The sequence below is a fragment of the Aulonocara sp. 'chitande type north' Nkhata Bay genome, linkage group LG16 (assembly GCF_057382095.1).
Source record: "Aulonocara sp. 'chitande type north' Nkhata Bay isolate Kocher_YH1m ecotype deep benthic linkage group LG16, A_spYH_male_GT1.1, whole genome shotgun sequence".
Lineage (NCBI taxonomy): Eukaryota > Metazoa > Chordata > Actinopteri > Cichliformes > Cichlidae > Aulonocara > Aulonocara sp. 'chitande type north' Nkhata Bay.
This window is the reverse complement of record NC_141359.1, coordinates 29984535-29996716: the sequence shown is the minus strand read 5'-3', so window position 1 is coordinate 29996716 and position 12182 is coordinate 29984535. Positions and strand designations below refer to the sequence as shown.

Sequence of the window (12182 nt, the reverse complement as noted above, 5' to 3'; positions counted from 1 at the left end):
GCTCGGTGAACCACCCGGCGACCTGATCATGAGGAGTATGGAGCTTCCCAGGCCCCCCGGCCTGATGCATTTGATTTATTACTCAAACACTCTGGAGGCCCCCACCCGCCTCAGATCTGGGCCCCCCTTGAAGGTGCAAAAACACATGCAAACAACAGCAGTTTATCATCAGCATCCTCTGCTCACTTAATGACGGCAGCCAAACTCTGTCATGCTTTACAATCTAATTAAATCCATCTGTTAGAGAATACTGTAGTTGAAAAAAATACAGAAAATAGGATATCTAAAATTTCACATTATTTGGCCACATTAATCTCATATAGAAGCATATTCTAAGACCTGAAATGTAAATTTTAATTAATTTAACATTCAATGGAACAATTCAGAAATGAGCACTCCTCTCAGCAGAAAGTATATAGCGTACCCAATCTGAAAATTATGCACGTAGTCTTTATTTTTTATTATTATCTAAGTAGTTAATATTTTAATCTTCTCATATAACAGTTTTGAAGCTGCTGAGTGGTCCAACAGCTCCATCTTTTGGTTATCAGTACCTTGTAAAATGTCAGGATAATTGCCTAGTTTAAAGAGAAAAGTCACATACATTTGACAATAACTTAAATGCAGATTAGAGAGATGGAGCTTAGTCCTTGAGCTTTGTTAAATCACGTTATCTTCACTGAGAGGACAGCCTGTCCTGTCTGACCGAAGAGACATTTTCCTTTCCTCGAGCCGCTCTGCGTCTCATTCAAGTGATAGTGAATGAAAACGAACCAAATGAAATGAGCAGTCAACCACCAGAACTGTTCATGTTTATTTGCAAATAAATATTCGCTGTAACTGCCTCTTACAGTGTGCAAGATCTACAACATCTCTTTGGAAATCATAGAAAAATAAAATACAAGAATTATAAGTATACTTGTACTTTGTACAAAAGAACGTTCTAACATTGCTCAGCAGTAGAACATGCTAAACAAACAGCATCTGATATTCCCCATATTCTGTAGAGCGGCGGTGACTGCGAGCGTGTGTGTGTGTGTGCGCGTTTGAATGTGTGCTGTGCGTGCACCTTTCCTGCTCCTGAAGGCCTGGATGCATGACTGCGCCGTGACCGAAAGGCACAGATCTTTGTATCCAGTTTGCCCTTGACATTAATCATTGAGCTCCAATTCTTATTAAAACCCACAGCTGTAGATGGGAGGTTATTCTCATACAATTCAGACTAATGGCTAGGTCCTGTGACTGCACTGAAACTTATAAACGGCTTGCATGGTCCGCAGACTGTAAGGCATTCTGTGTCTGTTTGTGTGTTTTTGAGCATTTGTGTTTGTTACTGTCGATGTTACAATGACACATGATGAGTTATGATGCTGCTGTTTATGTTGGTTCTCCCTCTCTGGCGAACACATCTGTCCTAACCTCACGTAACTAAGACTACTGACGTTTTTCACACCGATTTCCATTAACCAGCTTTTAGCTACTTCTGCTGCCTCCAGCTCTAAGTACTTTTATTCTTCACCACTGCATATTCTCAGCTGACTTAAGAGTATGAAGAAAATGTTCATCTCAATGGCAAACATCCAACAACATGACATCTACTGCCAGTTTGAAATTAGGCTATGTTTATGTACACAGTTTTCCCATATCACAATCTTTACACCATCACAATTACTCCATCTGGTGATCTTGCGCCCCAGATGAGCTATTCTCTGACATCATGGATCAGCTTTGTCTCTGAAGTGCAAACCTCTGTCAGTACTGTCTGTGTGAGTGTGTGCAAGAAAAAAAAAACAATAATGGCATGGAAGAATTTCATCATATAAGTCCCTGTTAAGTTTCCAACCAAACGTCTCTCCTCTATAGCTAAGCTCTGTGAACATTCATATATTAAGACAGTGGAGATTCGTGTACTTTCAGGCAATGTATGACATTCACAATCCAAGTAAATAAATAAAGAATCCAAAACAAAACAGGCTGATCGCACCATTGGGTGTACACTGGTTCATCTAAAAGCAACAGATCCAGTTTTGCAAGCTTTGGGTATGACACTAAAACTGACGGATGGTGTTATGTGAGCCTCATGTTTGTATGTCAACAAGAGTTCTCTCATTGCACAATTCTTCATCTTTCTCTGAGATACTGAGGTGACTGCATAATACTGTATTGCTGTTTTTGATTAAAAAACAAACAAACAAACCAATTTTCTGTAAAATCAAATATCTAAATAAGATCCAGATTTACTAGGGCTTTCACATACAGGACTGCACATATATTCATATTAGGTTATAATAATTATTATTACTTGTCTATACACTTTTAAACATTCATAAACTTCCCGCTTCTTTCTTCAAGTATTAGTGTACCAGATTCTCTGGAGAGAGGGTAACTAAAGCAATCCAAATAAACCTTTATGATAAAATATCAAACTCCAAAATAAAAAATATTGAGGATATATATATATATTTTTTCAAAGGACAAAATGTTTCCATTGCACACCCGATAGCAGCTACATGAGCACATAACTCAGAGCAGAAAGAAAAAAAAAGAACATACAAAGAAAAAGAATCAGTAGATTACATTTGCAAATCTACACCTCTAGATATTGTTGCGCCACACACAAAGTACTGTTGTTGCAACAAGGCATTACATTCCCCTAAGTGAAGGCCTGGGAGAGCCTGAACAGTCTATCAGGCTGAAATAGTCTGGAAGAACCAGGCATACTGTGTAAGGGGTGTATAGTAAAAAAAGTTTGTTACTGTAGAACATGAATGAGACCAGGGGAGAGTCTGCTGGAGTAGTCTGTCCAATGACCTCCTGTATGAGGGGTTAAGACCCAGGCACAGGCTGTAGACTGTCTGTCACATGGTCTAGACCTCACTTCCATCTGGTCCATCTATCTGTCCATCCCAGGTTATAATAAAGGGCGTCCTTATACATGGAAACCCTTCTCGTGTTCGTGCAGTAGCTGAAGGTGAAGGGTCTGTATGCTGCTGATGATTCGCCTCTGGTGGCCGATCAGCTCCACACCAATACGCCTCACATCTCTAGGCCGAGAGGGGAAACACAAGCACACAAGGACACATGCAGAAAACACTTTAACTGTGTTAGGACTTCTCATTGAAGGTAATTATTTGATCACGTGTCACCAATTAGATGTGCTTTAATCTTAAATTATACAACTAGACAAAAGAACGACCAACATTTGCAGTCACTGAGATGAATATATTTCCTGATAATTAAAAAAAATTATTGATTATAAGTTTGAATATGTGACCCCACTCTAAGTCATACTAATGATTTAGGGGTCTCAAAAACTCACAAAACTTAGCAAAATGAACCTGAAGTATAAAAGTATTCATGATACAACAAAATGGGTGCTGTCAGTGTATGTTACTGTGCTAGATTAATATCAGATTGACTTGATATTAATAGCACATTAATATGCAAGCAGCATGTGTCTGCATATGTGTCTGTTCTTTTCTCCATGAGTGTTCATCCAATCTACTTTAAAACTTGGAGAGTGCATGGCTGAGCATCGAAGTAAGTGCAGTGTGGAGTTGTTTGGATGAGTGGTTCTTATGTCATGGCTAAAATCCATTTTCAGTTACGCAACCAGCTGCCTGCAAGACCTTCAAGGAAAATGAGTAAATTGTAGTCATGCTGAGTAAGACCACCACAGTCTGTAGAGAAACACTGCAGTGAAATTTGGATACAGCTTCAATTTTTGGGCAAAACTACCATGATACAGAGACATTAAACTACAGAAATTGCTCAGACATGGAAACTGATGCCATATAGCTTCCGGTGCACAGATTTTATTCTGATGTTAAGGAGGAGGAAGCCAGAGTACCCGGAGGGAACCCACGCAAACACAGGGAGAACATGCAAACTCCACACAGAAAGACCCTGGCCTGATGGTGGAATTGAACTCAGGACCTACTTGCTGTGCGGCAACCGTGCTAACCACCGCGCTGCCCTATATTTTATACAGACGAATAAAAAAAGGCAATATTTGTCTAGAATATAGTGAAATAAATGTGAAAAGTAGCGTAACATTAAAACATTACATTACTATAGAATTATCTTACTTTACATCATTGCCTATCCTTGTGATTTCTACCTATCTATACAAAGTTTTCTCTGGGAGCTATAGAACAGCTTCACAGACTGAACTGCACTTCTTGTAACATGCAAACTTGACATGCTTTCGTGACATTTAAAAAAACGGTTATATTTGAGCTGTTCTACTCACTCAATACTCATCCTCGCCACTGAATCCAATGTGTTGTAGCCTGCTGCCATGAAATTGCTCTTGTACTGACTCATCTTGATGGAGTCCAGCCAGTCGCCGACAGAGATGAACATTGGGTAGTCCATTTCCTCCCCCGGAGATTCTGGTAGACTAATGCAAAAAGAAAAAAGAAAAGAAATAAAGGTTAATGTCATAGTATGTCCATATTCAGTCATCTCAAAATTGAAAAACTAGTGAAAGCATCAAAAAGTTCTTAGTGTGTCACTTATTTTAGGTGTAGGAGTGAAAACGTTTGTCAGTGTTCAAGGAAAATAACTCATACTCTGTCCTGGAGTAAGAATACTCCCACAGAAAAACACATTCACTGGTTCACTGGTCATTTTTAGCCAGAGTGCATTTCCTTTAATTCATTTCATGGCACAAAAAGTTTTTCAGTACTGTACCTCTGAATGTCCTCTACCAGCGGCAGCAGGCTGCTTGGGTTACGGATTAGTTTATCCAAGAAAGAAACTATATCTGTAAACTTTGGTCGATGATTCCTCTCCTTCTGCCAACAGTGCAGCATTAGCTGGTGCAGGGCTACTGGGCAGCCCATTGGTGCAGGGAGCCGATAGCCCTCTTCGATGGACAGAATCACCTGGAGAAAGAGTTGGACGTGGTAAATGGTCTAAATCTGGCTGAAGACTGCCATTAAACCAGTCTGGTTAAAAGTTAGAGATTTCTTTGTGATTTATATCAGTTATACACATGACAACGTTCCAAGATAGCAGACCAGTTTTGGCCTCTTGGCTACTTACAGCAGCTCAATTAGAACACTGGCAAATGCTGTGTGCGCCAGATGTTGCACAAAAGTCATTAGCTTGGCTTGACATGGATTACGCCAAGTGTTTTGTGGCTAGAGGTGGCACAAATGCCAGAACACACCTGACATCTGGCTCATAAAAGGTGGAGCTGTGGCAGAATAGAGGCAGCCAGACTCATTCTCCTTCAACACCATCAGTCAAAGCCAAATGCGGCACATAAAACAAAAAAAAAAATGCAGATTTAGGCCACATTTAGGCTAAACCTTCAGTGTGATCTCTGTTTTGTTTCCTTTCACATACTGGTTTAGAGTTTTGTTATGTTATTATTGTATTTATGCCACATTATCAGTCACTTTTCACTTGTTCTTCAAATTATCATGAGTTCAGCTGACAGTGTGTCTTAACATCCATACGTTATCTCCTCAGATCCCCTCAAGGAAAGCGGCGTATCTACAAGTATCTTTGTAGCGAGCAGTGGTAAGTGGCTGACCAGGATGAGACAGTCTTTGGCAGATTTTTGTGGCTTGGCTGGCCTTTTGACTTAGAAAGCACTTCTAAGCAATTCCCAAACAGCACAAATCCTCCCCAAACCTGGGGACCTTAGTGAATGTGTGTGCCGGGTCATCTGTGTATGTATGTGTGTGAGTCTGTCTGTAAAGGGTTGAGGGGATTACAGTCGAGCTTTCACACTCAGCGGAGAGAGGGATGGATATGCTTCCACCAAGGTCCTTCCAATCCCTGACCACAGCCCAGGGATCAGCGGGTTGCTCAGCTGCACTGAATCCACAGCTATAAACTCTCCCTTGATTGGCCCGCAGTCCTCTGAACCTCTGACCTTTACTGCTCTTTCCATTCCCTCTTACTCATCTTTTTTATCCTTTGGGTGGATATCACCAGTATCTTTGTTCCTAACCTCGATTCTCTCAGAGGTAGGTTTTTGATGTGAGCAAATAGTCATAGAGCAGGTGAAAGGGCATCGACTTTAAGAGATATAATGGAAAACAAACTTAAAATTTACACAGTGAAGCAGGAACGGAGGATCTGAAAAGTCAATATTATTGTGGATTGAGGTTAAAGGAGAGGTTTGTGAGAGAAAAACGTCTCATCAATATAACTCTGAGCAGAACACATGAAGGAAACAGTGATTCAAAAGCAAATAGTACAGAGCAATCACACTCTACAGGTGTTTTATATGCTTGACATACTGCATTGATGAGAACATTTAAAAATGAAAGCAATTACCTAGAAGTTTTTTCAATAAAACAGGTGGTATTGCATGTTAACACTGGTTGCCACCAGCCATAAAGACGAAAATAGCAGCAAAGTATCCTCTAGTTGCTACCACAGTGTGTTGCTACTATTGCTGTGCAAAATCATGTTGGAGACAAAACAAGACCAACTTTTGGCTTCTTGCCACTCACAACAAATGATGAAACCTGTTAGGTCAGGTTATCCATTCAGTCAGTAGCTGTTGGTCCCACATGGACACATTTTAATGGTGCATCCAACTTATGAGCTATGTCAACAAATTACTACTGTATGTAGCAACAATTAAAATCAATAAATCAAGCAGTATTTCCAAATTTTATTTTTAATTTAACTGAAAAGTATAAAAAAAGATTATTTTATATGAATCCTGATGGTGTACACAGTGACATCTGCTCCAAAAGCAAACAACAGCGATCTCGAAAACACTGATTAAATACAGAAACAAACATTACAAAACGAAACAACCCCCAAAATAACAGTTTTGGCCTGACCACTTACTTAAAAACTGTCTGGCCTCTCCACTCCTCACAAAATATAATTTTTAAGAGTAGAGATATCTTTATTCTGCAAGTAGCCTCCAGCTACAATTCCAGTTCAGGTAACCATGACCTGTAATACCACATGCTGGAATAGGTGTTACACGTTCTCTTGGTATACCTCGTGTAAAATATGCTTATCTTTTACACATGTAAAGTTAATTTTACAGGATAAAGAGTGAAATTAAAATAAAATAATGAAATGCCGAAGTAATAGACTGAATGTGCAATTCATTTGCTTCACAGCATCAAAATCCAATTTCAGAAAATCTTACATCATGTATCTTGAAGTACATTATATTAAAAAGACAAGCTCTATATTTTTATCATGAAGTCCTGCTAGTTTTAATAGTTTTTCTCCTCATATGACAGGAATACTCACATCCTGATTGGACATCTCCCAGTATGGTCGTTCTCCATAAGACATCACTTCCCACATGACAATGCCGTAGCTCCATGCATCACTGGCCGAGGAGAATTTTCTGTATGAGATGGCCTCAGGAGCTGTCCATCGAATTGGGATCTTACCACCCTGCTCATGAAAAATAAAAGGTAAAACAAAGCCACACATAAATAATGCAAGCACACATATGAGCAAAATGCAAAATGCCAGCATCCTGATGTGGCACGCCTGTGGGGTGGGATGGATTGTCTCAGTGTAGCGGATGTGCCCACTGCCACACATTTGGACTGATTTGTGACCGCTGTTTGGGAGGGATGGTTGTGTTGTGTGTCTGGAGTGAATTTTGGGTCTCTGCGTCCATCCCATGGGGAATGGGAGCAAAAACAGAGGTGTTGCGTTTATATTTTTGTTCAGTGTATATATAATATTCTGTAACTCTGTAACTTCTGTCGGTGCTGTGCTTTTTTGGAAATCGAATTTCCCAGAGGAACCCACCCGAGGGATTAATAAAGTTCTATCTTATCTTATCTTATCTTATCTTATCTTATCTTATCTTAGCATATAGTAAATGCATCCCTCAAGTTTATTAAAGTCCCCAAAGTTACATCCACTGTTGAAACCATTTAGTTCAGACTAAAAATACTTGGAAAGTCACTAAACTTCAGTTATAATGTGTAAAACAGGCTGTACCTTCCACTGAGGTTTTTCTACTGCGTTTGATGCAACTTGGACTCCTTGTACAAATATAAAGTAAGATGTACTTTATTGTAGCATCCAGTACATCTGTCCTCTCTGTTTCACACCCTTTTTGTGAGATATGCTGTGTTCCTTTCATCTCGAAAGTCTGATGTCAGAGTAAAAGAGCAACGTCACATTTGAGCAGTAGTAATCACAGAAACGGGCAGCGTGGAGACGTTCAGCCGATAATATAAAGGTTTAAGGTTGGTAACATCTGAGGTACAATGCCATACCTCTTTTATGTGCTTAAACGCCACAGCAGGACGTTCACAGATATAGCCTGGTCGGTGCTTTGTGTATGGCTTATGTAGTAATTCACAAATGCACAGCGGTGACAGTACAGATTACAAATTCTACAGTTTTACTGCTGTTTACATGTGCTGCTGCCTTTTGGATTGCAGAATCAGGGTCGGTGTGGGTGCTCTGACTTTCCAAGGTGGAGTTTATTTAAATTTAATAAGTGAATAATTATCAATTGCACCGCCTAATTAATAAATTAGGGAGTGCAGGGCATATGGTGCCTAAGTGCCAAGTCCTCTTGTATTATTTGCAGTAAAGGTTTCAGTGCTTCTAGCTTTTGTTTTGGGTGTTTTTTTTCTTAGTGTTCATTGTTATTCTTCCATTTATGACCTTTTGCAGTTTTGGGATCTTGTCTTTTGTCTGCTTGTTCTTTTTGCCCTCACTGACTGCCTCCAAGTGTATGACCATTTCCTGTTTTCAGATTAAAGATCTGGATTTTTTAGCTCTGCACATTTTTGCATTCGAGTCATAATTTCAAACTGAATGTGCTTAATGTGCAATTGTCCAAATAGGTAGGGTAAATATGCCTGGACTCTCTCATCCTGTATGATATAACAACAGAAAGTAGTCTTCAATAATGCTGCTGTCACTGTGCTAAATATTCTGGTTTTTTTGCCTCTTTTCTCCCCTTTCTCCTTTCAGCTCACCTCACCTTTCACTTCCCTTTTTTGGATTTCAACCACAGTGTTGTGAGGCAGAAAGTTCAACTTGGAGCCGTAAACACAGCATTTCCCTCACACAAAAACCTCAATACAAACAAGGAAATGGAGGTCACTGTGGGCTCAGACAGATTTAGCACATGAGCACTGAAAGTTTCACTTTTGCAATTTAAGGCTAGTCCATCTTTTGCTTGCCTCGGCCGGTAAAGCAGGAAAATCTAAATTAAATCAGCCTAATCTAGTTGGAGCAATGCATCGGGTTTCTTATACAGATAGCATCAGCATACACGGTAAATAGAACCGTTTAATTGAAAATTCAAAACTTTTAGTGTCATATTTCATTTTTGATTTTCATTTTACTTTTCCACACTGACATCTGGGGATTTGTTTGAGTGAAACAATGATAAGAAGCAACAGGTGCTGAAAGAAAAAAGATCCACAAGACTCTCGTCTCCTCGCTTCAGTATTGATGTGTTTTTGAATACTAGGTTTCTGGAGATGCAAAGTTTTCAGAGTACGTGTAGAAGCTACTTTGGAAATCCGTTTTTCTTTTTTGATACTGCCATACTAGTCCAACCTAACAGCTAGGGAACAGCTGCTAGGTTGGACTTCCGTGCCTTTTGCGGTTTAAAACTTTCAGTCTCTGCTTCTAATGAGATTCGCTACCAAAGCCAGATTTACACCAGCTGGCTGTGAATAAGACTGGAGTGAAGGTAAACTTTTATCATGGATATTACTGTGCTGCTGTAGCTATTGTCGAGGCTCAGATCTCCTCACTAACTTCTCATTACCTTTCCTCACTATCCCCTGTGTTTCCTTTGTCTCTCCTTGTGTTTTCAGTGTCTCTGTTTTATTTTGGTAATCACTTTCTATGTGCCTCTTTGGTTTTGTTTCCTTTGTTTTCCTGCCTCTATGATTGTCTGCTTTGCACTTATTGTCCACCCGTGCCTGATCCCTATTCGCTCCTCATGTGTATATATTGTTCAGCGTCTCCCTTGTTAGTCGTCAGTCTGTCTGTTCTGCAATCGATTACACTTCCTGCTTACTTTCTTTGCCTGCTCATCTCTTCATGTTTCAGTGATATCCCCTCTGAATTTGCTCCTTGTTTTTCATCTTTTGTTTAGATTTCTCTTGGCTTTACCTGTCAATATTTCACATCTAGCAATTTTTGAGGCGATAAAATGCAACGATGGAGAAACAACTTAAAAAAACAGAAGCTTTTTACGCATTACAGCCTTAGTTTCCTAAAATGGTTCAACATTAAAATCCCAGGAAAATAATGGATGCAATCGATGCAACCTCAGTGCAGGTCCTAACAGTAACATTTTTCCCAGTTGTGACATAGAACAAAATGATTTCAGCTTTGTGAAAAGCTGTAATAAATTAGCAGCAGCTGCTTGGTTTATGAGGGCTGAGTTATTGGAGGGTGTCAGGTGTACCGTTGTGGTGTAAGCTGCCTCCGGGTCGTCCTCCAAGACTCGGGACAAGCCGAAGTCTGACACTTTACACACCAGATTGCTGTTGACCAGAATGTTTCGAGCTGCCAGGTCTCGGTGAACGTAGCCCATATCTGACAGATACTTCATGCCCGAAGCGATGCCACGCAGCATGCCAACCAACTGGATGACGGTGAAGTGACCATCATGTTGCTAACAGGAAGAATAGGATATTGAGGAAAGTATGGGGTCAGAGAAAGAGAAGGCAGAAAAAGGAGGGTAAGGATGGATAAAGAGAGCAAGACAAAGAAAATTTACTGACAAAAAAGAAGAAGAAACTAGTTTGTTCAGAATTAAGCTGAGCAGCAAACTGAGAGGAGAGTCTGCTACAGTAAATACATTACATAATTCATATAAGTGATGAGTCACAAATGTTACTAGAAGTGATCTCGCAAAGCCTTAAGTGCAAAGGCATGCAGAGGCAGTAAAAATATGTACAGCAGAGATTTTGAGACTATCTGAGGAAATAATCATGCCTGAGTTCTGCGACACTCCAACACTTACTCTCAAAAATGAGTCCAGTGATCCATTTTCCATGTACTCCACCACGATCATAACAGGCCTGCCTGCAAAAACACACAAAGACAGCACATACACCGTGTTTATTTCAGAATATTTCTGTGGCATTGTGGCCCGTTTACAGTGTAGGGTGGAGGATAAGATCGAAGGAGCTTGGCAGAAATGGAGTGAGACTCACAATGTCTGTGGTCCAAAGCACATGCTGTTTATAAAGGCTGGATCTAGCCACCCAAATGTCACCAGTTGGCCTCTTAAGTCGAAGAAGTGAAGTGAAGGAGTCCTGCCTGAGAAACTGAGTATGCTGCTTGCTCCTACCATAGCTACTTGCTATTCATAAGGTAAACATGGCCTTCTTTGCAGTAAATACTAATTGTATATTCAGTCTGTAGTATTAGTTCAGTTTGCATGTTTTTGAAATAAAATTTGATTATGTTTGGTTCTGAAACAACCATCTAAACTCGGCCAGACTGTAAAGCAGACTTCAAAGTGAAGCGTGCATTAAACATACAATGAGAATGATCTTTTATTTATGGAGAAGACAGCTAGTAGTCTAAAGCAGTTAAAGAATTAGATTAAACAGATTAATTATGAATTTTCTGATAAAAGAAGAATATTGCATGCTATCTCTCATGCCATCCTACATGATCCACTGATCATCTAAAACATTATAATTGAATTAATGTAGAAAACGCATTATGCTTATAAAGAGCGGCTGACAAAATTACAAAGTATTTCAATTATTTTAAATTTAGTTACTATTTCAGGAAATCCAGGAGGGAAAACAACTTGAAAAAAACAACCTCACAGAACATGAGCAGTTTATTGATGCATCAAGTCAAGCTGCTCAATTGATAAAATCTGTCCGTTTCAAAATACCCAGCCGGTCAGTTGGGACCGTATTCAGTATTCAGTCCATGTATGACACGAAATATTAGTTAGAAAAAATGTAAGCCCAGTTTCTCTTTCCAAATGTTTTTGTTTCCCCACCGAGGATCCCTACAGAGTTACTGATTGACTGGTTTACAGCTAGAAACCAACTGTCTAAGGCCTGTTTTCTGGTGAGCTGTAAACCCTCCTGAACTGCTGGAAGAGAAAGACAAGTATTTGATTGGTGAAGAGACACCATGTTATTACACTTTCAGTTCATGTAATTTTTAAAACTCACACAGGAATATGAAAATGACATGACGGAAGATGGAATATTTTA

General features: G+C 39.7%; 1 protein-coding gene across 2 annotated transcripts in view; it reads right to left on the bottom strand.

Annotated features, from left to right (window-relative positions):
• Positions 1–799: 799 nt before the first annotated feature.
• Positions 800–12182, bottom strand: part of LOC147311795 (ephrin type-A receptor 6-like) — a 182440-nt gene continuing 171057 nt past the window's right edge. Inside the window, exons 12-17 of one of the 2 annotated variants that reach the window (XM_086267658.1) lie at positions 10961–11022; positions 10400–10609; positions 7243–7392; positions 4696–4889; positions 4253–4402; positions 800–3044 (exon numbers count right to left, since the gene is read on the bottom strand). In XM_086267658.1, the coding sequence (XP_086123784.1) occupies positions 2930–3044; positions 4253–4402; positions 4696–4889; positions 7243–7392; positions 10400–10609; positions 10961–11022 (881 nt within the window). In that variant the 3' untranslated portion in view covers positions 800–2929. The remainder of the gene's footprint in view (positions 3045–4252; positions 4403–4695; positions 4890–7242; positions 7393–10399; positions 10610–10960; positions 11023–12182) is intronic. The other variant, XM_086267657.1, reaches the window with a different exon arrangement.